The 24,994-nt window shown below is 47.2% G+C and overlaps 1 protein-coding gene across 1 annotated transcript in view; it reads left to right on the forward strand.

Annotated features, from left to right (window-relative positions):
- Aff1 (AF4/FMR2 family member 1) overlaps positions 1 to 24,994 on the forward strand; it is a 159,641-nt gene that overhangs the window by 114,843 nt on the left and 19,804 nt on the right. The window contains exons 5-11 of the mRNA XM_032916179.1: positions 4,864 to 4,908; positions 7,953 to 8,039; positions 9,365 to 9,401; positions 12,129 to 12,180; positions 20,211 to 20,265; positions 20,389 to 20,426; positions 22,554 to 22,707. Of these exons, the coding sequence (XP_032772070.1) occupies positions 4,864 to 4,908; positions 7,953 to 8,039; positions 9,365 to 9,401; positions 12,129 to 12,180; positions 20,211 to 20,265; positions 20,389 to 20,426; positions 22,554 to 22,707 (468 nt within the window). The remainder of the gene's footprint in view (positions 1 to 4,863; positions 4,909 to 7,952; positions 8,040 to 9,364; positions 9,402 to 12,128; positions 12,181 to 20,210; positions 20,266 to 20,388; positions 20,427 to 22,553; positions 22,708 to 24,994) is intronic.

The raw sequence follows: 24,994 nt of genomic DNA on the forward strand, positions 1-24,994 counted from the left end.
CCATGAAGCCCTGAGTTGGGCCCACCAGAACTCAACGTAAAAGCTGGATAGCGCATGCTTGGCTTGGGGACAGAAGGGGCAGAGACAGGCAGGTACCAGGGTCCTCTCACCAGGTTTAGTGAGAGACCCTACCTCAATATGACAGGAAGCAGTAGAGAAGGCACCCACATCTCTGGCTTCCACACGCTCACTCACACAGCCTCTTCCTTTTTTCTCCTGCCCTCCAGCCCCCTTTTTGGGAGTCATTGCCAAAGGGATGCTAGGGTTTTGAACTCTGTTCTTCTCCCCCTGCCCCTTGCATCTGTCCCATAGGTGAGGTTGTGTTAGTTTTTTGTCTTGTTGCCAATCCACTTGGGCACTTTTTTTTTTTTTTAAATCAGCATTTTCAGTGTTGCTAAGGAGAACTAGGGATAGATAGTTCCTGCCCTCCGGCATCCGCTTGTTTCTACTTCATTAGCTCAAGTGTTGCTTTATAATTCAAACAGCCTATGGTACCTAATATGTTTCCAAAGCCCTCATATTTGAAATTTATTTTAGGTTTTTTTCTCATGTGTATTTGCATTGTGTGCATGCTTGGTGTGCCTCTCTGTGGAGAGGCCAGAAGAGGGCTGGCTTCCCCGGAACTGGACTTAGAGATACATGGGTTCTGAGATTCCTACCCAGATTTCTACAAAAGCAGCATGTGCTTTTAAGCACAGAGTCATGTCTCCAGCCCCAGAAATGCGAATTCTATGTCTGAAGAACGGATAGACCAGCAAATGTTGTTAGTGGCGTCTATGAGGCAGGCAGCGTGTGGTCAGGTGGGCCGCCCTCTGCCTTCTTGGAACTTGTAACCTAGAAGAAGCAGAGGAGGTAACCTGATGGTGTAGAGACAAGTCTGGGGCAGTTCTACAGGGACACAGTACAGGCGACTCTGGGGGAGTCATGCTATAGCAGTCTCTGGGAGTGGTCTCAGGAACACCATGGCCAAAGGGGATCGGTAGAGCATGGTTTCACCTCCCCCTGAGCAGGAGGACGGAAGGGGAGGAGAGTTTCAGGCAGGGCGACAGGAGACTCAACTCACAGAGCCAGTGGAACAGGGAAACAGCAGACAGCAGTCCAGGAGAAAGTGTATTTGAAGAAAATGTCTATGAGAAACGGTTAGAATGTCTTTCGAAACAGTCGGTCACATTATTAAATAATACTTTGATCATTCGTGTTGGCACTGGACATTTCCTTACGTTGATTCCCTTTGCCAGCTCTTACATTTCCACGGCAGAGCATCGACCTCATGCTGCTCCTGTGAGGTGGTTAGATGTGGTAACTTTCTCCTTTATCACCATAAGGAAATAGTCCCAACAGGTTGAATTGTATCCAAGATCACAGAGCTGGTCCCGAGCAAAGAAGAGAGGCCGGGATCTGGCTCCCTCTTCAGTATCCAGCCTCTGTGGCCCCCATTTCCCGGTAAGCCTTCATGAAAATAGCATTGTTGTAAAAGTGCCATTCTGTTGAAACCTGACGCCAAACCGAGCAGGGCAGGAACTGGTGCCGGTCTCAGTCTGGGCGGCGAGCTGTCTCTTCTATTCCGCTCGTTCAGTAGTAAACCAAAGACCTTAGCAAGAAGCTCCTCATTTTTTGGTGTCAGGACCAGGTGTCTTTCTCAGGCCATGGTCAGCATTCTGCTTCTTGTGTTTCTAGAGCTTGTGGGTGACCAGCAGTGAGAGGGGGGGTGAAGTGTGAACTCCTCAACAAATGGTTTTGGTCACGCACAGAACAGAAACCCGCTCCTCCTCCACGGTTGGCGTGTCTGTCTCAGGCACCGTCTTCGGGAAGCCAGTTTGACAGGATCTTTAAGCTCGGCTCGGCTGTTTCAGAGCTTTTGCGCGACCTTGCGTGACCGTTTTTAATCTGCCTGTTGTAAAAACTGCCTACCACAGTGGTTGATATGAGAATGAAACTGGATACCATACTCCACCCCCTGAGACATTTGAATTGATCTAAAGGCTTTCGGAATAGCGACGTCAGGGTCGATGGGCGCAGAGTGGAGCAACTTTCTCCATGCCAGGCTAGCGATCGATTTCGTAATCAATGGTATCCGTTTGAGGACACAATAGCATGTAAGAAGTTTAATGCAGTGCCGAGGATAGCCTGAGTCCAATAAGCGGCTGCCGTGTTCTCTGCTTAGTCAAGTAGGGCTGTTGTTCTAGAGTTATATGGTCGTACCCCAGTGGGGAAGTCACCGTGGTGGAATGTTGGTCTCTATATAGAATCCCGTGTGACGTGTCATCTGATGTACAGCAGCGGTGGCCTACCTACTCCTGGAACACAGACGCCAAGTGTGGAGATAGGACTGAAGATCTGGGAGTCAGTCAGCCTTAGCCTGCACACCCCTAGGAGACCCCTGCTCCTCTTGACCAACTATTGATTTTGCTGTTGTGTTTTATCATCTAGTGTTCCAGAAGGAATCATTTTATAAATCTACTATTGAGTTTCAGCTTCTTAGCCAGGACTGAGCTATGGGGCAAGCGTTACAGGGAGAGCCTGGCTCTGCTCGGCAGGAGTGACGGTGCCTAGCCTGAGCTCCACGGGGGTGGGGGGTGGGGGTGCGCCTGTAGATTTTAAGAGCAGGGTTAGCACACAGGTTTCTTTCAGAATCTCCTTCCTTCTTGGAAGTTTCCTTTCAGAGGCAGCCCATCCTTACTACAGAAAGATGCACTTCTCTGACTTGCTTTTTGGGGGGAAGGGAGAGAGATTCGAACTCTCGGATGAACATTGAGAGACTTGCTTCTTTTTTGTTTTATTCTTATTACTCAGGGTAGAGTGTGGTATATGTATGTGTGCACGTGCATACGTATGGTGTATGTGAGTGTGCAGGTGTGCATGCATGGTGTATGTGGGTGTGCACGGGGCACAGGACAAATGCAGAGGTCAGAGGTAAACTGGGATTTGGTTCTCTTCTTCTGCCACCTGGCTTGTGGGCACTGACCGCATCATCCGGCTCAGTAGCTCTAACCACTGAGCCATCTCACCAGCCCTTTTAAATATAATAGGTTCAGAGGTAGCCAGGTGCACATAGGTGGGTTAGGGGAGAGGGGATGAACACTAACACCACAGCAGGTCACGGTGTGTGTGGATGTGAGTGTGGGCAGGAGAAAGCACCAGGAATCATGCTATCCCCGGGAAAGCAGAATTAGAGGCTGCGAGGATTGGTTTTAGCATTCTTCGAGCATGATGTCACCGCTAAGGAGGATGCACCTTGGAGAGTCACTGCCCACTGTATTCTGATCTTGGAAAGAATTGGCCAGCTCTTTGGTTGGTCCTCAGTCAGACCATGCTTCACCATTTTCGTTGACTGCCGGTTGTTTCAAGGGCATTCCCCATCTCAGCCCCAGGCAGGAGGAGGGACCGTAGTTCAGAGACATTAGAGTCCTAGTCTCTATGTTGATTCGAGTGCACTACTGATGGTAACTTTTCTCTAATAATGGGTGTCAGTCACTGAGACCAGTGTCTATTCATATTTTATGCCCAGGTGAAAACAGCCTTTCTTTTTTTCCCTCTTTTTCTTTTTTCCTTTCGTTTCTGACATTTATGCTGAGAATGTGGCACTAGCATTTGGTCCAGGTTTTTTGACATCTTTTAATGGAGTTTGGAAACTAAAAGCTAGTTTGGCATGTAGAATGTCTAAGGAGGGAGTTGACAGATGCCGTGGAGTAGGAATGACCTCAACCCTCATGCCTTGTACCCCAGAACTTCCTGTCCATGTCTCAGAAATCAGAAACTCCAACAATATCCACAGGTCACCTCGGTACTTGGTGAACACATACAGCTCGCTTTGCGTTTGCATTTCGACCTGGCTGTACTGTCTTCTTTAGATCGTTCCTAAGTTGGAAGGAGACAAAATGGTGGCTAATAAACCCTCGGTTGTGAATCAGCATCCAATGCTACAGGATGGGACACTCTGCAGTTGTAAGCTGAGGAAAGGCTTCTCTGTGCCTGCCTGTTGTCTGTGGGGTGCTGTTCTGTCCGAGGCATCGCCTTCTGGGTCACCGTGGCAGCAGAGAGATGAAGGGCACAGGGTGTGTGACACTTGTGTGTACAAGGGCTCAGGATTGACACAGAAGGGGCTGTTCCACTGAAAACGATAGATTTGTGGGCTGTGTTCCACGTTTCTAACGTAGGAAAACTGTTTTGGATTTATTTAGCCCTTTTGTTTTTCTTTGTGTTTAAAAGTCCATGCAGACTATAAACTGGAGTTTGCAGTAGCTGCCGCATCTGATGCTTTCTGTTTAGCCAGAGAAGAGATGGAGGCAAAGGGAGTCAGTCTCGGCTCCAGGTCACTCCCATCTCATCTCTCCCTGTGCTGTCTATATGCACATAAAGGCTTGTGCACGTGGGTGTGTGCACACATTCGTGTCCGTGTTCACTCATGTGCTTTTAGAAAGTAAATATTACAGTGGAAGTGAGGTAGGGCTCAGTTTTAGTTTTAAGCAAATATTTGGGGGCCGGAGAGATGGCTTAGCATTTATGAGTTCATACTGCTCTTCCAGAGGACCCGGGTTTGATTCATAACACCCTGCCATGCAGCTTACAGCCTAGTGTGTAACTCCAGCTCCAGGGTTTGTGACAGCCTCCTTCGCTGGCTTCTCTGGGAGTACCTACATAGATGTCACACACACGCACACGTACACGCACACGAATACAGACAGAGGGGGTGCCTCCAGCTTCCGGATCTTCCCTAGGATGAAGTTGATGGTGCCTTCCTCCACAGGGCAGTTGCTAGCGCTCCAGTAGTAAAGGGTGGGCCCTGAAGCCAGCCCACCACTGTCATCAGTTCCCAGCGCTGGCGAGGCTTTTAACTCGAGCTCTCTCTTGCTTCCTTTGCAGCAGCCGTACTCCAATGAAGTCCACTGTGTTGAAGAGATTCTGAAGGTGAGTTGATAATTACTGTATCGTTTGAAGAAGCACCGTACCCCTCAGATGCACACCCATGAGAGTCCACTCTAGTGAGCAGTGCCCGTCAGCGCTCTCGAAGATTTTACTCGCTAAGATGACGTTTACAAACCACAAGAATTTAGATCAGTGTTTTTAGAATTCCTCAAGTTCTGCTTTCCCATAAAGACTGAGGGCTGTGCTCATCTCCCAGAGAAGAAACACCTTGTACGGGCACAGCATTAAATAGCCCTGTGTCCATGGTCTAGCTTTTTATGCAGTGAAACCTGGTACATACGACCTCTTTCTTGAGATCTTGAAACTTGAAATGAGTGGACGCTAGTGTGATGGTGTAGGCTTTAGGCTAGAACTCCACTGCAGAAGCGGGAAGGTGATCTGTGTGACTCAGGTCAGCCATGGACACTCAGTGAGATCCTGTGACGCACAGGCACGCATGCACACACGGAAATGGAGGGTCATATTCAGACTTCCACGTTGGGTTGTTTTTGTTTGCTTGCTTATTTGGGTCCTGTGAGCACCTTGTTGCTATAAATGTATCATTGTGTGCATTGCCTCCTGTAAGTGTATCGTCACACGCCTTACCCACCTGCTGTTGTAAATGTATCATTATGCCCATTACCTCTCGTAAATGTGCCCACACATACATTACCCACTTGCTCTGGTTTTCTTGCACTGGAATGAATGTATTCCTTTAAAAAACAACAAAACAAAATTAACCTTAGTAGATTCTTGAACTATGAGTTTTCTTCCCTCAAGTCAGAGGAAACTGCACAAACTGTCACGTGACCCATTCTTTTCTTTGATTCCTAGGAATTTCAAGCTTAATTTCTTGCTTGTGTTCAGCAGTTCAGCAGCAAACCTGGGCGGGGGGGTTTCCTCTGTGTTTCTTATTTCCTCTATGGCTTATGATTTGCTTCTGTTGGTCTTAATGATACTCTTGTATCTTTTATTGTAACGTTTGGTTCTTTTAAGTTCTAGATCTGTGGATTTTAATCTCTACTGTTCATTGTTTTTTTTTCTAAAATACATATTTGCCCCAAATTTGACTCTGATACCCCCCACCTTCACTGCAAAGATACTAAGCAGTGCTGCTGTTTGCAGCCAGTAGACAGGAATATTGGTTACACTCTCCATTGTGAGTCTCACTAAAGCTCCAGTTTCCCTAATGTAATGCCTAAGGCGTTTTGGGAAGATGGACGTTCTTCCGGACTACCACAGACGGCCTAGAGTCCACAAGAGTTACTGTACCTCTCAGCTGCCAGCTTTCTCAGGCCTCAGGTGATGTTAGGACTGATTGGTAGTTAAAAGTCACAAATATCACTAATTGTAATTAGTTATCATCGGGAAACATTCGGATGATGTTTCAAGCTCTTCGGTGACTTCCACACCTAGAAGTACACTGACCGAGCCAAACGGCAAAGAGCTCACTGCCGTCTGATCGAAGTGCCTGGAACTCTGTTTCAGTTGAATGTGGTGCAGCTTCTGAGGTTGGGGTTGCATGCTCAAATCTCAACACCTAGGAAGCTGAGGCAGGAGAGTTGCTACACACCCTGCCTTTCAAAAAAATCACCCCCTCCCTCTAAGTTTCTACTTGGTGTATTTTTGCCTTCAGGTATCCACTCACTTACCAAAATAATTCCCACAGAATAAGCGGTCAGAGTTTATATATTAGTGATGTCTGCAGCCCAGGATTCAGGCCACTCTTCCTGGCTGACATTGATCCAGTTAGGGCAAAGCAGATGGTCTGCAGAAGATGAGACAGGAGTACACTCTTAACAGGAAGTACTCAGGTCCCACGTCAGGGGCTGAGGAGACAGCTCGGTGGTTAAGAGCTCTCTAAGAGCTCAGTCAATGCTGGCCGACATTCTCGCCTGTGGCTGTGGCCGCTCACAGGGGCAGTAGGAAGGGCCAGCGAGGCACTGCATGTGTGTGCTCCCTCATGTGCCACCTCGGGTTATCGGGGAGCTGGGATGACATCACCGAAAGGGAAGTCAAGCGGCACCTTGAGCATGGGGTGCTAGGACGGAGTGTGGTATGCAGAGGAGGCCATGCGGTGAGACTAGGGTCTGCCTTTGGGAACAGAGTCGCAGGGATTATTAAGGTCCCTTTGCAGCTAACTGTGATTATGTGACCTCATTGCCTTGGCTTCCTGCGGGGCTTAGGCTAGTCATTTAGGTCTTTTTTTTTTTTTTTTTTTTTTAATTTTAAATTTGTAAAAAGTAAGCTTCTTCATTTGTGAAATGCTTATCTAGCATTTTAGCTCTCTTCCAGAAGTGTTTGTGTGCACGTGTGCATACACACTTATGTGCACGTTTGTGATTATGTGCTTAATCAACAATACCCGTCTCCCCTCAAGTGTTTAAGCAAAGCAACGGAAATTCCCCGATTGTGCTGAGAAACATACTAATTTGTAGCCTTTAACCGAGGAAATAGGGAGTCACTATTAAAGTTTAGCTAGGGAAAGTAAATGTCCCGCTTCTGAAGCCCGCCGAAGGTGTTGCCAGGGAAGGGTCAAATCTATTAGAACCCTCCCGAGCGGAGCAAGTGGCCTCAATGACTTGTTTGTTTAAGTCCAGCCGGAAAGTTCTTCCTTTGAACTTCAATAATTCCTGGAAGCGCAGTGGAGAAGCTGGGGGCAGAATGTGCTGAACGGGGGCCCTTCCCGGCTCAGCCTTCCCCTCACCGCCTGCTGCTTCGGTGCCCAGGACTGCCCAGGGCTGCCCGAGCCCTGCTGGCACCTGCTGAGCTCTTGTGCACTGTGATGGCCGTCCATGCTGGGCCCGTTCAGTTTCTGCTCCACTGCCCTTAAGCTGGTCTTTGTCAGTTTTGTAAGTTCAGTTTCCAGTGTAGTCTAATACAAGCATTGCCCCGAAAGCAAATGGAATAATAGCCTCTGAGATTTTTTTTTCTTTTCTTTTTTTTTTTTTTTGTGGATCTCCAAGTCCACTTCGAAGTTGTAAGTTCAAAACTAACTTGATGATCCACTTATTTGCCTTCTCTCCCTTTTCCAAACCTCTTTCTAGGAAATGACCCACTCGTGGCCGTCTCCTCTGACTGCCATACACACACCCAGTACAGCCGAGCCGTCCAGATTTCCTTTCCCTACAAAGGTAATTCCATAAATCACGACAGGCACGATACCTGGAGCAGAGGGAGTACCGGGTGTACCGTATCCTCCACCATGAGAATACAGGGTGTTGCTCTGATCGTTGCTGGCTGGAATCTTTGGAGACTGGGCTAAAGGTCACAGTTTGGCTTTTACGGTACTTCAGAAGGCTCTTAGATACTTTATTCTCCTTCTCATGTTGGTAAGAATCGTATAGGGCTTTATATACATCTTGCAGCATTCAGAACGTCTTAATCCAGTTTCTGTTTTGACGGCTTATCCCCTAGAGAATATAGGGAGAGGGAAACAAAGTGAGGTAGACTGACTAGAGTTTGGGTTCTAGACACATGCGTCTATGAGTGTGCAAATACAAACCTTGCTTATCTCACACTTCCTCAATTTTTTTTTTAAGTGAACAGCTAACACTAATGTTGGTTTCCATAACAACCAAACAGGCTACTGACACATTTTCAGTGGTGTATTGAGACAGCCGTCCCTTTCTTTTTGGCTTATACTTTAAAAATATTTTTCTGTTTTATTTTCTGAGTCTGGGTTTTTCGCCTGCATGCATGACTTCGTGTGTCCAGTGCCTACAGAGACCAGAAGAGGCTGATAGCTCCCCTGGTACTGGTGTATTAGATGATTGCGAACCATCCTGTTGGTGCTGGGAATCAAACTCTGATCTGTGGAAGAGCCAACACCCCTCCCAATCATGAGCCGGCTCTCAGTTCCCACTGCACACGTTCAGAAAGTATCCTGAGCACTGGGGCCTGTCTGGCCGGATGTGCACACATTCAGATTTCTAAGAACCCTTTCCATGGTCCTGTTTTCAGGCACTCTACCTACAAACCCCGTATTTAATATTTTTAAACTTTTTAACAAAGTATTGTTATTATTTAACAATATATAACAAAGTATTTAATAACAATACTTTTAAACAAAGAAGATCCATTAATAACGGCTTTCAAATAAAGCCTTAAGCCATGCAAAAACAACTGTCCAAACCCAAAGGAAAAAGTAAATTCTCAGCCTGGAAGCAAGGAGAGTGATTCCATGCAGAGATCAGATTGGTCAGCGTCTGTCTCGTCTGTCCAGTGTGACTGGCGATTGACTAGAGGCCCGGGCGGTTTGTGGCACACACACAGTGGCATGTAGGAGGGAGGCGGTCAGTTTTTGTCATGTGGTGACATATAAGTGTAGGCAGGCGGTGAATAGACCAATTGTCCCAGTCACTATTGGTACGCTTTTCTCTAAATTTGAGTTTTAGGCAACTGTTGTTTGCTATAAAGTCTGCACGGTGCTGCTTTAACGGTGAACTTTTCTTCCTAGGATCCTCTGCACATCAGTTCTGCAACCCAAAGCCAAAGTAAGTGAACGCCTACAGTTTGCATCGCCTTTCAGAAGAGAGACGTGTTTTGCTTTTGCTTTTAAAAATTGTTAACAGACTTGGTAATGATACACTCATAGCAAATGCCCACAGGAACGAAACAAAACAAAGCCCAGAGCCACTCTGTAGGTATAATAGGAAGTGAGCTGTTTTTGTCAAATTCTAAACAAATACTAGTTAATATTACATGCAACATTTTTAAAGTTTTTGTTCGTTTGTTTCTAAGATTTATTTATTTTATTGTATACAAGTACACTGTAGCTGTCTTCACACACATCAGAAGAGAGCATCGGATCCCATTACAGGTGGATGCGAGCCACCATGCGGGTGCTGGGGATTGAACTCAGGACCTCTGGAAGAGCAGTGTTCCTAACCAATTAGTCTCTCCATCCCTTGTTTCTTGTTTTTCAAGACAAGGTTTCTCTGTGTAGCCCTGGCTGTCCTAGAACTCACTTTGCAGACTAGGCTGGGCTCTAACTCAGATCCGCCTGCCTCTGCTGGATTAAATTTGTGCCACCATACCTGGCTGACACATGGTTAGGTTGACTCCAACTCTGTAGGTATTGTGTCCTTGGAACTGTATTTAGCTCATCAGTGGTTTCATAGAACATGAAACTTGGCTCACTCTGCTGTCTGACGCTGGTAGACAGGGCTGACTGTTCTCTGTCAGGTTGTTAAGGAGGCAGACCCAATGGCTTCTCCACCCTGTCCGGATTAGATGCCCCAGTATTTTGTGAATTGTCAAACAGCTCCTTGAAATTGATGGCCACCTGAGGAGATGATACCCGGGCAGTCAGTCAGTCTGAGGATGCACAACCAACATCATAGTCCCAGAAGTAGAATGCTAACCCAGCTGTGGGCAGGATTTCTGAACGCCTCTTTCCTTCTCTCTGTCCCCGAGGCTTCTGCTTCCTGTGGGCCACGGCTGTGTGGCTGCTAGTTCTAACTTTAGACAGACAGAACCTTTAATCCATCCCGCTGTTGGGTTGGTGACAGATCGTAAGGTTTTTGCTCATTCGGGCAGAAGCCCCTCTTGGCCTGTGTGGCCTTGGGGCTGTCAGATTCTGCTAGCTTTTTGGGGGGTTGCTTCACAGAGTTCTAACCTCAGATCATTTGGAGGAGTGCTGCTCTTTCTCTTGGTATTTTGAGAATTTTATCCTAATGAGAATGCAGCGTCTGTGGCCGTCGGATGAGGAAGCGAGAAGTACGGACGAGCATGCAACCTCCATGAAGGGTGTAACTAGTTTCATGTCAACTCCACACAGGCTAGAGTTGCTTTAGAAGAGGGAGCCTCAGTTGAGAAAATACCCCAACCCAACTGGAGTGTGGGTGAGACTGTGGTGCATTTTCTTGATTGCTAATTGATGTGGGAATTAAAGCTATGTTCCACTACCACTCAGTGAACTCTTACCTTTCTTTTTGTTTGTTTGTTTTAAACACTGGGCCTATTGGGCCAAAACCTATGTTTTTGGAGTTTGTGGAGAGAAGTGTGTGAATTTCTATATGAGTATCTTACTTCTTATGTCTGTGCTTAGACCCCATGGCTGCCTAAAGATTTCCAGTTTGCGGCTAGGTCAGGATGACCTCTCTCAGGAGTCCTTGTGAATGCCTGGGTTCTGTGGCTCTAGATGTCTAGGCCACAGGACAATTTGAAAGTGTGAGAGCTGCTGCCACCATGAGGAGAAAGTGGGTAACTGCAAGCACAGAAGGGTTTAAGAGTAGCTCACCCAACATTGGTCCCCTGGACCCTGTGTCCAGACACATTAGTTGCTTCCCGGCTGGCACACTGCCTTACTTTCGGTCGCCTTTAGGGTACATCAGGGCAGTCCTCAGGGATGAGTCTCTCTGCAGCACTCTGCTGTTTCCCTGAACTTTCTATCCTGGATCCGGTTTTGTGAGCTTGGCTCTCACTGGTGTTCCTGCTGGCCGCTGCACACTGTACACCCAACCTCACCTGGGACAGACCCAGGGCTTGACCCCTCCACCTCTCCTCATGGGTTCTCCTTCCTGGAGGTCTTCACTCTGGTAGAACCCCACACGTTCTCTCTGATCCAGCCATTGCAAACTTTCCGTAATTTGCCTTTGGTCATTGCTATCCTGGAATCTCAGGACAGTAAATTTACATAATTGCCCCATGCACTTACCTCAGACTGCCCTAGGTTGTAGATGTTTGTAGGCCTGTTTAGTGTCCCTCGGGCAACTGCAAGCACGTTTGCAGACGGGGCGAGATGTCCGTATATTGGTTTCTACTGTGGTGTCTATAAATAGGCACTAAGTGAATGAATTAGGCCATGGGAGATTGTCTCCAGGAGGGACAGGTGTGGGAGAGAGGCTGTGCAGTCGCAGATGGACCTGAGAGTCAAGCCAGGTGGGATTTGAGAACAGAATTGTCATGGTGCACCCATGAGGCTCCAGTCGACTGTCACCAAGAACAGGAACCGTCCCCCTCAGTTAAGAGCAGGTTGGATCCCACTCTTAAGCTCTGTGTTCAGAGTGGCTCTGGCTAAAATGTCCATTGCTGCCCTTCTGTTTCCGAATAAGCATTCTTTCAGGAGACCGTAAATGCTGTGCCTGAGAGGCTGCGTCACGTGCAGATTGGTAATGTGCCTGGGTAACCGGGAGAAGCAGAGAAGAGGGAACTTAGAGCGAGCGGTTGTATAAACCTCGTGTTTCCATGCTGTTCTGACTGTATCTTCCTCCCCACAGAACAATACGATGCACCTTCAAAAACCCACCCCAATCCCCAGCAAGGAACATCGTAAGTAAAAATGGGAAACCAACCCTCATTCATTAAAATCTGATAATTTACAGCGTCGAGATTTCCCCTGTAGGTCCATTGTGTAGACTGCCCCTCCTCCCCCTGCTCTCAGTTCTTGAGTTCATGAAAGGGCTTCACTGTAGAGGGCATAACCCTGGTTATGGCAGATTCAAGGTTTATGTGCTGTAGGGGAATGTGCTGAGGGGTTTTCTGGAGAGAAAGGCTTTGAGTTATTATTTATGCATCAACCGTGGAACTCCAGAGGCTTTGGCTTTTTAAAACTTCGAACTTAAGTAGCCCTAGCTTTGGAAGTTAAATTTGGGAGAAGTGCGGGATGAAATTCTTCTGCCATTTTCCAGCCCATTTAGTGTCAGAGTCCTGTTCTGCTCCCTCCTGGTCTTGTCCAGGTCAGGCACATCTAGATGGGGTTTTTGGAAACACTTAGCTTTCATGCTATGGGTGTTTCCCTCAGCATTTTGACCCAATTTGTTTCTCAAAAGTATCTAGTCACGATTTCTTTACCGCCTTTTCCCTGGAAGTAATTTCCAGGGACTGAGCACTGAAGTGAGATCCTCAGGCTTCTCCCTCTGTGTCTGTGGTATCTCCCGCACCTGTGCACTGACTGGTTAGATGGACGTTGCATGAGTTCAGAGGCCTGCTGCTTTCTTCCGTGTGTCCCTAGTACCCAAGGAGTCTAGAAGAGGGCATTAGATCATCTGGAACTGGAGTTATAGGTGGATGTGAACCACCATGTAGGTGCTGGGACTTGAACTCTGGTCCTCTGGAGAAACAGCCAGTGATCTTATACGCTGAGCCATCTCTCTAGCCTCTTTCTTCTATTTTTTTTTTTTTGAGTGCAGTATTTGTTCCCTGTGTTTTGGAGGAAGGACGCTGCCAAAAGATATCAGCTGAGTTAAAGATATTATTATTACATCTCACGGGGGGGGGGGTTGATTTCCATGTCAATGTAGAAAGATAGATGAACAGTAGCCTAAGAGTTTTGACAGATGAATTTTTATCTTCTGAAGGAGTTTTGTTTTGTTTTGTTTTGCTTTGCTTGATCAGATTGTATGTTAATGTGCTTTTAGTAGATGAGAAGGTTTTCCTTGTTAGTGTCCTCTACTTGAAAAAGACAAATCTCACCAAACTTACGTCACTTGGGTTTTCCCTTTTCTGGTTTCTATTTCCATTTTGGGGGATTTGCTTGCTCCTAAGTGCTGGCAGTTTTGAGTCACTGGATTAAAGTATGGAAGAGATAGGCCCAAGGACCAATTCTATGGGAGTCTGGGAGACTGCCCCCAGGCTACCAGTCTCTGTCTGTACTTGTCTGTGATGGCTGGAGGTTGGGGATCAAGCCCTGGTCATGGGAAAGGTCCAGGCCATTGCTTTCTAGCATCCAGGAGGGAGAACTGAAGCCCAGGGCTCACTGGGCTCAGCTGAGCAGTGAAGGAAGTAGCTGGGCAGGAAGTAGCTGTGTTTCTGCTCATGAGAGGAGGAAGGGTTGGCTGCTGCTGTACCCCAAAGGAGCCTGAAAGTGAGTGGGCAGAAGTCACTTCTCCCTCTGTCCATCACATGCAGCCCCGGGGTCCTAGGGACATCATAGCAACCATGGGAATCAGAGAAGCCATCGATAAATAAAAACCACTCATTCATTTTTGAAACAAGTACCCGTGATGCTTGTAAGAGAGAAGCAGGGCGGGGTGAAATCAGGACGGGGGGCAGTCAGGTTTGGGTAGAAAGAACGTGCAGGAAGTGCCACCGAGGCCGGGTGAGTAGATAATAAAGCTCGTGTAGACTCGGTAGTTCTGTCAGGCAATGGGTTCGTCACGGTATTGAAAAATGCCAAAGTAAAACGTACCCCCTGGACAAAGGCATTCCTTTTATGAACCTGCCTTTAGGGGAGAGCGAGTGGTTAGGGCGATCCAGTCTATTTTATTATAATGCTACAATGCTAGAATGCTCTCCCGATTTGTATGGAAGGTTTCTTAGTGCTATTGGTTCATTTGATCAGTGCTGCCAAGTCTCACTAGTGTAGTTGAGCGTGTTTGAATGGCAGGAGGCAGGCGGAGCATCGGGGCTGTAGTCTAATATTCCTGGGACGCCAGAATTGATCATCACAGGGCTATTTATGCTTTGGTTCGAAGAGGAAAAGCACCCTTCGTCTTACTAGTCCTAGAAGCAGCTAATCTATTTAAGAGGAAGAGTGAGGCCCTACCTCCTATCGCTGGGCCTGTAGTCTAGTCTTGGGTGCAAGAGCTCAGCAGTAGCGGGATGTATACGTAAAAGCAGTGTGTTCAAGTACACATTGCTTGCGTGTATGTGTGTGCAGGTCTCACGCTCCTGTGGACCCTGTCGACAAAGCTCTGCTGGTGACCGGTTAGCTGCAGCATCAGTACTGTTGCCTCCAAGTTCAGGGCAGGATATGCTTGTTTAGTGGCACTTGGCTGTTGGTCCACTTCCTTCCCAAGATGTAGATCTGCAGTTTCGGGACAACACACAGAACGTTTCCTCCTCCTAAGGTTATCGTGTCCTGTGCAGTTGCTCGCTGGGAGTGCAGGACACTTGGCAGCCCCTCGGGGAGGCCACAAGCTGTAGAGCGCACCCCACTGTTCCTGCAGCTGGAGTCCCTCTCTCAGGGGTGAGCGATGCATGGAGAGGTGCTACCCCCATTTATTTATCCATTGCCTCTGAAATCTGTGAATAAAGGAATAAGAGACAGGACTTCAGGGTTACCTAGGGTTGGATGGGAGGGAAGGGCTGAGTTGATGGTAGCCAGGGGAAGTGTGATTTTTCTTTTGTAAATATTGTGAGTATTCGAGTTGTCTTCAGTGCTAGTTTTTAAGTTCCTTTGTACAGATGGGAGGGGGGCAGGAGTCGGCGTACCGTGTCTGAATCAGCGCAGTACTTAAATGCCAGCTGGAAGACTTGACCGGCCTCCTGGCACTTCCTTGTTTTCTGTTTTGTTTCTCTGTGATTGATGCAGGGGATTGAGCTGTAGGCCTTGATCATATTCCTGGGAACTCACACCCCAAATCCCTTAGCATGAGCTCTGGTCACACGGCTTCCTTGTCCCCATTAATCTCAATCATATCAGTCTAAGAAAATTCATTTTTTTTCCTCTCTCTTTCATACACACACACACACACACACACACACACACACACACACACACACACACACACACAAACCAACTCACCAGTGTCCTAGCTTTGTGACTTTTTTAGTGGTACCGTGAACTTAGTGCTTGGAAGGCCGAGGAAGGGGGAATCCTCGTGGGATTGGAGACAGTTTGGTCTGCCTTGTGAGATCCTCTCTCCAAAAGGCAAACGGACCAATGCCAGGCCGTGCTCAGGAGGCAGAGGCATGCAGGCCAGCCTCAGTGCGTACAAGGCCAGCCTTCTCTGCATAAAACAGCTACCTAAAAAACCAGGCATGCACTCAAAGGAACAAACGCCTGAGTGTAAATTTGGGCAATCCCAGTTGTATCTTGGAGTTCAGCCTCCCCCACCCTTCACACACACACCCCAAGTCATTTGGGGGACTGAGTAACATATTATGTGTTTGTATCGTGTTTGAGCACACGGGGTATGAACACACGGGTACCTTTCCTCCTGTATTCAACACACCGACCACCATCAGGACTTATTACAGATAGCCACTGTTGGCTTGATTCATTCCATTCACTCCTTAAGTAAAATGCTACTAAAAATTAAGTCAGAGATATGAGCTTATTTAAATAGTTTTGGGGATCTTCAGTGCCGAGACTATTGGCAGAGAGGTCCTTGGAAAAACCAGTACTAGGAAGTGGCAAGAAAGCAACACAGTAATGTTGGGGCGACTGATGGAAACATGCCTACCAGGGCCTGTCTGTCCAGAGGAGCGGAACGTGGAACCCAGTCACACAAAGGCGCCCGGGCCGCCTGTATGTAATGTCTGTGTGCAAGCTGACCTCACCTGTGCTGGAAATGTGGTCACACTATGTGCAGTCCAGAGTCCCTTTTCTGGAACGTTGGTCCCTGTTTGAACAGCATGGGCATAGGGCATATGTGGCTGAGTGCTTTGCAGTAACGGCCTTTGCTCTGGAGCTTGGAAATGACGTTAAGTATTTGACCAAAGTGCGTGAGGTTCAGTTACTTTCTTCTCACAGGGGGAACTAGAATATTCACCCCAACAGCCTAGGCACTGTTTTATGCTAAGTTCAAGTCTTTCTCATTTCTCATAGAACTCAGATTTAATTCTGTCAGGCCCTCTAATTTTTGTGTTGGTACAGCAAGGGGATCTCACAGGAGACGGGCTGGGCCTCTGCATCCCAGTTCTGTATGAGGGGCCATTTCCCCTCACTCACATACCTGGGCCTGCCGTTCTTCAGCCTGCTTGATTTTCATTCTCTCCCTCCCACACTTCTTTTTCCCATTTCTGTTTTCCTCTCCCCATCTCTCCAAACTTTGGATTTGTCTGCCTCTTTCCCGGGGATTGAACCCAGAGAGAGCCCATGACTCAGAGCTACCTGAGCCATGGCCTCCTGCCAGCAGTTGGCGTGTGCTGTGTTCTAGGTTGAGGAACATGGAGCTGGAAGTAAATATGCCTTTGATTTTGCCGTAGAGGAACTCACAGATAAGGAGGAACACACCCCCGGGGCTGCTGTTCTCCTGACCGGGGTTTTATGGACGGGCGCAGGCCCCTATCTGTGGACCAGGCCTTTTACAGGCAGTGCCAGAGAAGGAATTGCTTAAGGAACAACAGGGAGCTGCTAACTGCTGTCTGTGCTCTTAAAGCTCCTCTCCGGTACCCAAGCGCCGTACTTTCAACTTTAGAGATTGTGCTTTTTGAAAAATCATGGCACTCACGAATTTTCCCTGTCCAGCAGGATCTGATTATGGTTTTCAAATAAATTAAATTGTAGGTGTTATACAAATTCCTTATTAAAAACTTGAAACTGCTTCCGACTGCCTGCCTCCCGGTAGTGTGCTGACGTATGCTGAGTGGCCCACATCTGGTGATGTTGTAAACTGGTTTCTGGAAGGTTTTCTGGCTACTCTTAGCTGGAGCAGCAGACACAGTCAGCGTACTTTTGTCTTCTGGTTCTCATATGACACATGTTGGGTCTTTGGGTTTTTTGTTTGTCTGCTTGCTTGTTTTGAGAATCTTATGTACTCCAGGCTGTCCTGGAATTTGTAGCTGAGTTTAACCTTCTGATCCTCCTGCCCCTGCCTCCCGCCTCCCCCGGTTTCAGGCATGTGCCACTATGCCTGTTTTATTCTTGTCTTCATTTTCGTCTGTCTGTCTGTCTGTCTGTCTGTCTGTCTGTCTGTCTGTCTGTCTATTGTGTGTATGAATGATGATGGTGAATGGCTAGGACCTGGGAGTCCTACTCCAGGCATCCTGCTTTTACTCTCTGAACCATTTGACTGGTCCAGGACACTTGTTTTTCTGTTTAAGAGAGCATTTCTCTCAGTAGACCAGGCTGGCTTTGAACTCAGACCCTCCTGCCTCAGCCTCCTGAGTATTGGTGGTATGCACCACCACACCATGCCCAGCTAAAATATTTATTTTTATTTTTTTTCTTTTTTCTTTTTTCCAGAGCTGGGGACCGAACCCAGGGCCTTGCGCTTGCTAGGCAAGCGCTCTACCACTGAGCTAAATCCCCAACCCCTTAACTTTTTATTTCTTTAATCAAATACATTTCACTCTCAGATTTTCTGACCGTAGGAAACACAGAGTATATAAATGGCACTGATGTCTTACCTAAGTGACAGGTTTCACTTTTCCACTGAATTTCCTACATTTTAATTCTGTAGAAGGTCCTCAGGCCCATGTTCAGCAGCCCTCCCTCCCGGAGCACTGTCTCCACTTTGAAACATCTTGGATAGCTTTCATACCAACAGACATGTCTTGCTATTGACTTCTCGTCCTGTACGACTTCCAGAAATCTGTAGAGGTTTCATGGTACCTGCTGTTTCCGAATGAGCTCAGAACTTTGTGTGCCTGGGCTTGTCTTAGGAGAGCATATCTGTCAAGGCTAATGTGTTATTCAGTAGCAAGGAGGAAACATAAAGGCTTTTTAATTCTCTGCTCTGAATGGGAGTGTTGGTGGGATTACAGGATCATTTGTGGTGCATAAATTAAGAAAGATTAGTTTTATACAAAAGAAACTAAGAGATGGTGTTTCTTTATACCGTTTTGTCTGGGTGGTTAATACCAATACACTTTACCAACGTTGCCAGGCTTCCCCCAACCTGTGGTGTGTTATACCTTGTGATTTTCTTTTTTTCCAAAGATAATACCTTCTATCTCTCCCTGTGCCTCCTAGCCAACCCAACCTAGCAGCAAACCTGTTGAGTGACTTTTTTTTTTTTTTGCATACCATTCTGATGGCCAACTGCCAGGTCCCATGACTGAGGACTGTGTTTTCTAGCCATGGTAAAATAGGAATTTGGTCTCCAATTGGTAAACATTGAGCAAGATCTTCAACTTATAAGTAGCTAAAATTTTCCTCTCTCTGTCTGTCTGTCTCTCTCTCTGTCTCTCTCTGTCTCTCTCTCTGTCTCTCTCTCTCTGTCTCTCTCTCTCTCTGTCTCTCTCTCTCTCTCTCTCTCTCTCACACACACACACACACACACACACACACCCCTCTTTGTTTTTTGGGGTTTGGTTTCTTGAGACAAGGTTTCTCTGTCTAGCCCTGGCTGTCCTCAAACTGAGAGATCCCCCTGTCTCTGCATCATCCTGAGTGCTGGGGTTAAAGGCATGAGCCACCATGCCCAGCTTCAGTTTTCTTTCTTTCTTTCTTTCTTTCTTTCTTTCTTTCTTTCTTTCTTTCTTTCTTTCTTTCTTTCTTTCCTTTTTTTTTTTTAAAAATGTACACAGGAAGATGATTAGCACATGTGCTGGTGAAATAACGCCTTGGCGGAACTGCCACACCACGGGGGTCATTGGTGAGAAGCCCAGTTCCGTAATTTATGTAATTTATCGCTTCAGAAAATGCAGCCGCCATGTTTTTACCCTGGGCTCCTGAAGGAGCCATGGCTTCCTCCCTAAGGAGGAGGTATTTTGAGATCTTCTGAATGAGTTTTAATTTGCTTCCTGGAACATAAGTAATATACAAACAGATTTTTTTCCCCTGTTTTACTTACTTCTTTTTTTTTTTTTTTTTTTTTTTTTTTTGGTGATAGCCATGCCTGTAAAATTAGAGAAATGAGAGACCCTCGATCTCCGGTGGATCTCTGGGAAATGTTTATGAATGGAAGGGTGGTGGGTGTACTGAGGTTTGAGAGAACGTGCAGTTTGGAAACATTTTTAATGTTAGGATTTGCCATAAGCCAGAGTGCCTAGCAATGTGTAGTAATACAGATTTTAGGAAATGAGCTGACTTTTTCCCCCCCTTACCAAAATTAGTAGTGGTAAGACTGAAATACACTTTCAACAGGGCCGTTTGCAATATTAAACTAAGGAGAACATTGAGCACCAATTTGTATCCAAGTGACCAAAAGAGAAGGATTTTTTTTTTATCTGCAAACAACAGTGCTCAATATTAATAATGTCCTTTGGGCAAAAATGAAGGGGACTGTTTTCGGTCATCTTGAGGGCTTATGTGCTTGTTTGGCGCTGTCTAAATACCTTACATCCTTTCGGCATCGGCACGTGGGATAGATGATCGCTTATTTTACTTGTGCGGTTTAAGGTCACTTGCTGTCCGTGTATTCTCTTCGTCGTCTTGGCTTGTGTGTCTGGACGTTTTCTCTGAATAGGAGTCAAGGGCTTAGTCATAGGGCACATTAGAAATGCTCACCAGGATTCCTCTGTAGGGTTCCAAAGAGGTGGCATTTGGGGCTTTGGCTTTGCAAGGAGCTTGGCTGATCCGTTTTCGACGCTAAATGGTAAAGCTTGAGTTTCTAGAAAATTGAATTAAGCAAGCACACAGAGCGAGCCTCCAGCTCACCCCTGTCTATCCCTCGTCAGTGTCTTTAGGCGCGTGCTCTGTTTAAATGCCAAAAAAGTTACCAGTTCTCTAAGTCTGTTACTTCTTCTAGCATGCTCGAGGATGACCTGCAGCTCAGTGACAGCGAGGAAAGCGACGTGGAGCAAGTGAGTGTTGCGTTCTGACGACACCAAGAATACCCTAAGCGAGTCGGACGCCGTCCAGCTGCTTGTCCTAACCTGTGTTTCTGTTCTTTCCTGCAACGTCTTCCCCTTTCTGCGAATGTCCAGGCCGTGGAGAAGCCTCCGTCCCCACCTGCACCTCCAAGGTACAGTCTGCACATCCCCCCCACCCAAACTATTATTGCCTTCCTTCCCACAAACCACAGGAGAATAAAGTCCTAACGATTTGTAGCTTCATGAACGGGGCGGTGCTTGTCACAGCTGAGGATAAGTGCCAGTTTGATTGTTCTAAAACTCTCGAGTCAGCTGGTGGGAGGTCGCTAGCCCTGTGGAAATGGAGGAGCATTGTTTTGGATGTTAAGTTCCTCTGAGCTGTGCAGTTGGAGAAGTGACTTGGTAAAGAGCTTGCCTTCTGAGCACAAGGACTCAACCCTCAGCAGGCAGTCAGGTGTGACCGCATAGTCTGGGGGTGTGGAGGATTCCAAGGCTTTCTGGCCCTGCCTGGCTTAGTCTGTGAGAGGCCCTGTCTCAAAACTGGAGGTCGGTTGAAGAAGACACCTAAAGTCAACTTCTGGCCTCCACACGCACATGCATTCGCGTGTACACTTGGGCGTGTTCGCTCTCACGCTCACACACACATGTCCACACACGCCCAGCTGAGCCAGGGGTGATGAGGCAGATCTGTGATCTTTGAGCCTGGGAGACGGAGCAGGAAGGCAGACAGTTACAGGCCAGATGGGATATGGAGCTTAAATGAGCTTTAAACACAGTTGGCCATTGGCTTTGTGTGACGAGTGTTTGGACAAAGGAGACCATGCATTTGTGAATCTGGTAGAAAAGCATGTCCTCTAAATCAGTAACATTAAATTCCTCCAGAACTAGTTCCCAGCGTTCCTGGTTGGAATGTTTTTGGGGGGGTGGGGTGGGAGGAACACTTTTTTTTTTTTTTTTTTTTTTGGAGCTGGGAACCGAACCAGGGCCTTGCGCATAGGCAAGCGTTCTACCACTGAGCCAAACCCCCAACCCCTTAAAAACTGTTTTTAAAAATGTGCTATATTACTATATTATTGGTCTAAGGTAGAAGATACCTGACCCTCACAGTCAAAGACCCAAGCTATCTTGCTGCCATGCAAGGTGGTCAGCCACTTAGAGGGTCACCAGAAAGAACTTGATGGCTTGGTTACGTTAAAGGAAACATTAATTATACAGTCCTGTACTCAACCTGTCTGTTCACGTCCAATCTTGTTAAAATCAGTAGTGACCCGGGTTGACTCATAAAATATGACAAACTGAGGTGGCTCTGTGGCGCAATGGATAGCGCATTGGACTTCTAATGACGAAAAATATGACAAACTGATCATAGGTAAAAGCTGAGGGGAAGGCAAATGTGACAGCAGAGGTCAGGAGTTAGCTAGGAGCAAGAGTTTTCTTCACAGTGTGTCGTTCCGCTGCCCTGGGGGCGTCCTGGGATAGTGTTTGCTCTAAAATGACACCAGCCAGTGTTTTTTCTGTTTGTTTGTTTGTTTGTTTTAGCATTATTAATCACTATTTAATAAGGGTTTATTTTCGTGACTATTGTAGGTAGGTTTGATAACATTGGAAGTTAAAGATTTCTGCTTTAGCTAATACCACTTAGGGCAGCTTTTAAGATCGCATGTGGTTTGAAACTGTGTCTATCCGCGATCCATATGCCTTCTCCATGGGCCTAGAGTTAATGGCCTACCCAGCTAGTCATAAAGAATGGCCCCTTGTATAACTCCACCACAAACGGTGACTGGGTGCTTGCCCGGCCAAGGGACACCCTCTGTCGCCAGTAGCTTTTGGTTGCTGTGTAGTTAGGCCCTGTGTAGAGAATACCGGGGTGTGGGGGAGGGTTGCCCACTAGCTTTTCTTTTATACTTTCTCTTTCGAGCTATGTATAGTAATCTTCGTGAGCCACATAGTAAATGTTTTCGCTTCTGTGGGACTTGTCTCTGCTGTAACTGCTCAACGCTACAACTGCAGCATGAACGCGGCCATGGAGGCCCTGTGAGACAATTGCAGGTGGTGCTAATAAAACTTTATTTAGGAAGCCGGGCTGTTATTGATATTAGGCACCCGGCATATGTGTTGTCTGTAGCTTGATGGGAGGGAAGTACCAGAAGCTCTTCTCCTGCCGTGGCCAGCACTGGTGCGCTTACTGTCTAGGAGCAGATATGGATAGGCAGAAGCGGATCGGGGAAGAAATCCTGTGTGCGTGATCCTCTTGACCGTACCCTCCCGTTGCTTCGCAGTGCTCCGCAGACGATTCCCGAGCCCGTGGCCTCAGCACATTCCAGTAGTGCAGAGTCAGAGAGCAGCGAGTCAGACAGTTCCTCCGACTCTGAGAGCGAGAGCAGCTCCAGCGACAGCGAGGAGAACGAGCCCCTGGAAACACAGGCTCCCGAGGTATCGTGTCTTCCCCCCCCCCCCCCAAGAGCACAATGCAAGATGGCAGGATGTCGGCTTTGGGGCCAGGCGTCAGAGCTGCACGCTGACCCTGCCACGGAGCCCTCCGACCAACCGACCTTCAGCAGTGCTTTCCCACTGTACACTTCGACGCTCCGTAAGCGCTTGGCAGTGGAAACAGGCTGGCCTAATGGGGTGTCTCCGCGGCTCCAAGTGCTGCTTTCTTTTTTTTTTTTTTTAAAGATTTATTTATTTTATGTATATGAATTTACTGTCGATTTCTTCAGACACCAGAAGAGGGCATCAGATCCCATTACAGATGGTTGTGAGCCACCATGTGGTTGCTGAGATTTGAACTCAGGATCTCTGGAAGAGCAGTCAGTGCTCTTAACCGCTGAGCCATCTCTCCAGCCCCCAAGTGCTGCTTTCTAAGCGTGTTTCCTTCCACTGTTTCCTCTTGAAAAGGGAAACTTGTTTTAGTTGAGTAGGTTGCTGTATTAGTGGATTCGATGAAAGCCCTTTGAAGTTTCGGGAATCTGTGGTTGCAGTGAAAGAAGCGGGAGCTAGAAACGAGTCAGTTCTGTCTTTGAGGCTACCAGCGCCATGTAGTCCATTGGAGGCCAAGTGCCTTGGCAGGAGGACTCTGGTTCTTGCTTGTCCTGCCTCAGGTAGAGCAGGGACAGCTGAGTCTGTCGTCACCCACAGTTTGAAATGGTATAAAGATGACCAGCGAGACCGGAAGCCCCGGGGACTGTGTTTCCCTAGAGAACTCATACCTCGTGCTCCTATTCTGAGATTGGCTGTAGAGCTAACAAGGTTGCCACATAGCCTCAGTGCCCGCCCGGGTAGCTGTCTGAAGCTCCGAGCTCCAGGAAAGGGGCGTTGTTCTTGTTTTATTTTTACTGGATGGGGCCAGCCCTTATAGAGAACGCTGCCTCTGTCTTTAAGACAAGAGCATCAGGAAATGAGGCTCTCTCATAAGACAGCGTTACATTCTTCCGTGTCCATCTCTGCGAGGTGGCTGTGTGCTGGGATGGGGTTGGGGGTAGGGTTAAATGAGGAATGAGATCGAGAGATGCACGAGCTGGGCTGTTAGGTGTGACTGTGCCTGGCTCAGAGCAAGTGCTGGGCCGTCCTTCGTTTCTGTTCTTTTGAGGTTTTTACAGTTCGTCTTTAGAGCGAAAAGTGTGCATGCTTGTAAGATTACTCACAGAAAACGTTCCGTCAAACAGCGGAGTCCGGTCCCAGTAAGGGTAAGCTTAGCACGTCCGTCCGGCTGTGCGATTGAAATGTATCTACCGGTGGGCTATTGTTTCTTAGGGCCTTGGCTCAGTCCTGCTGCCCCCGAGAACGCAAAGAAGGAAAGTAGAAAATGACTTACTCTTATCTCTATTGTAAATAAGTATATGTCTTACTGATCAAAAAGTGACCGACATGAAGCTCGCTCTGTTAGCACAAGCCTATAAACCTTACCCTGAGGACTCTGAGGCCGGAGGGTAGCCTGGGCTAGGTAGCGTACCCTAGCCCAAAAAGCCCTATCACACAGAAGTCCAACAAGATAGATTGGAACTTCCTAGGTGCAAAATAACCGTTCCAAACTCTCGTTGCTTTTTTAAATCACTGCAGTGAAGAAACTGTGTCTCTGCGTGAGGTCAGTGGCCTCTGCCGAGGCTGGGAATATCTTGTCATAGTTTACTTTCCTTCTCCCTCAGGTATTTAACTAGTTTTTGACCCCTTTGGAATAAATATCTTCTAAATCTCCCCTTTTACTTGAGAGTTACATGAATTATATAATCAGCCGCATACCGGCTTTAACTTTCTTACCCACCTCTGTCTTTAATTACTAATTAACTAGTTTATTACTTTTGAGTCAAGGTCCTGCTATGTGGCTCTAGACAGCCAGGAACTTACTCTGTAGAGTAGCCTGGAAGGGATCTGCCTGTCTCTCTCTGTCTCCAGTGCTGGGATTAAAGGCATGCACACCGTCGGGCCTTATTTATTCAGTGTGTGTGGCAGGGGCACACTCGTGTGTGGCACAGTTGACAACCTCAGAGCTGATTGTCTCCATTCACTTTTACACAACCTCCAGGCACCAAACTCAGGCCCATCGAGTTGTACAATGTAAGCACATACATATTAGGTATGCCTGAAGAGTTACGTGTTGAGCCACAATTCATTGTGAATGCACACACATTTGTTACTTCAGAGGTTAGGACAACTAAGGGAGCTCTGACACATTCAGAACACTCCCTCTGCTTTCTGTCCTTCACTTCCAGTTTTCAATATC

This window comes from Rattus rattus, chromosome 11 (genome assembly GCF_011064425.1).
Source record: "Rattus rattus isolate New Zealand chromosome 11, Rrattus_CSIRO_v1, whole genome shotgun sequence".
NCBI lineage: Eukaryota > Metazoa > Chordata > Mammalia > Rodentia > Muridae > Rattus > Rattus rattus.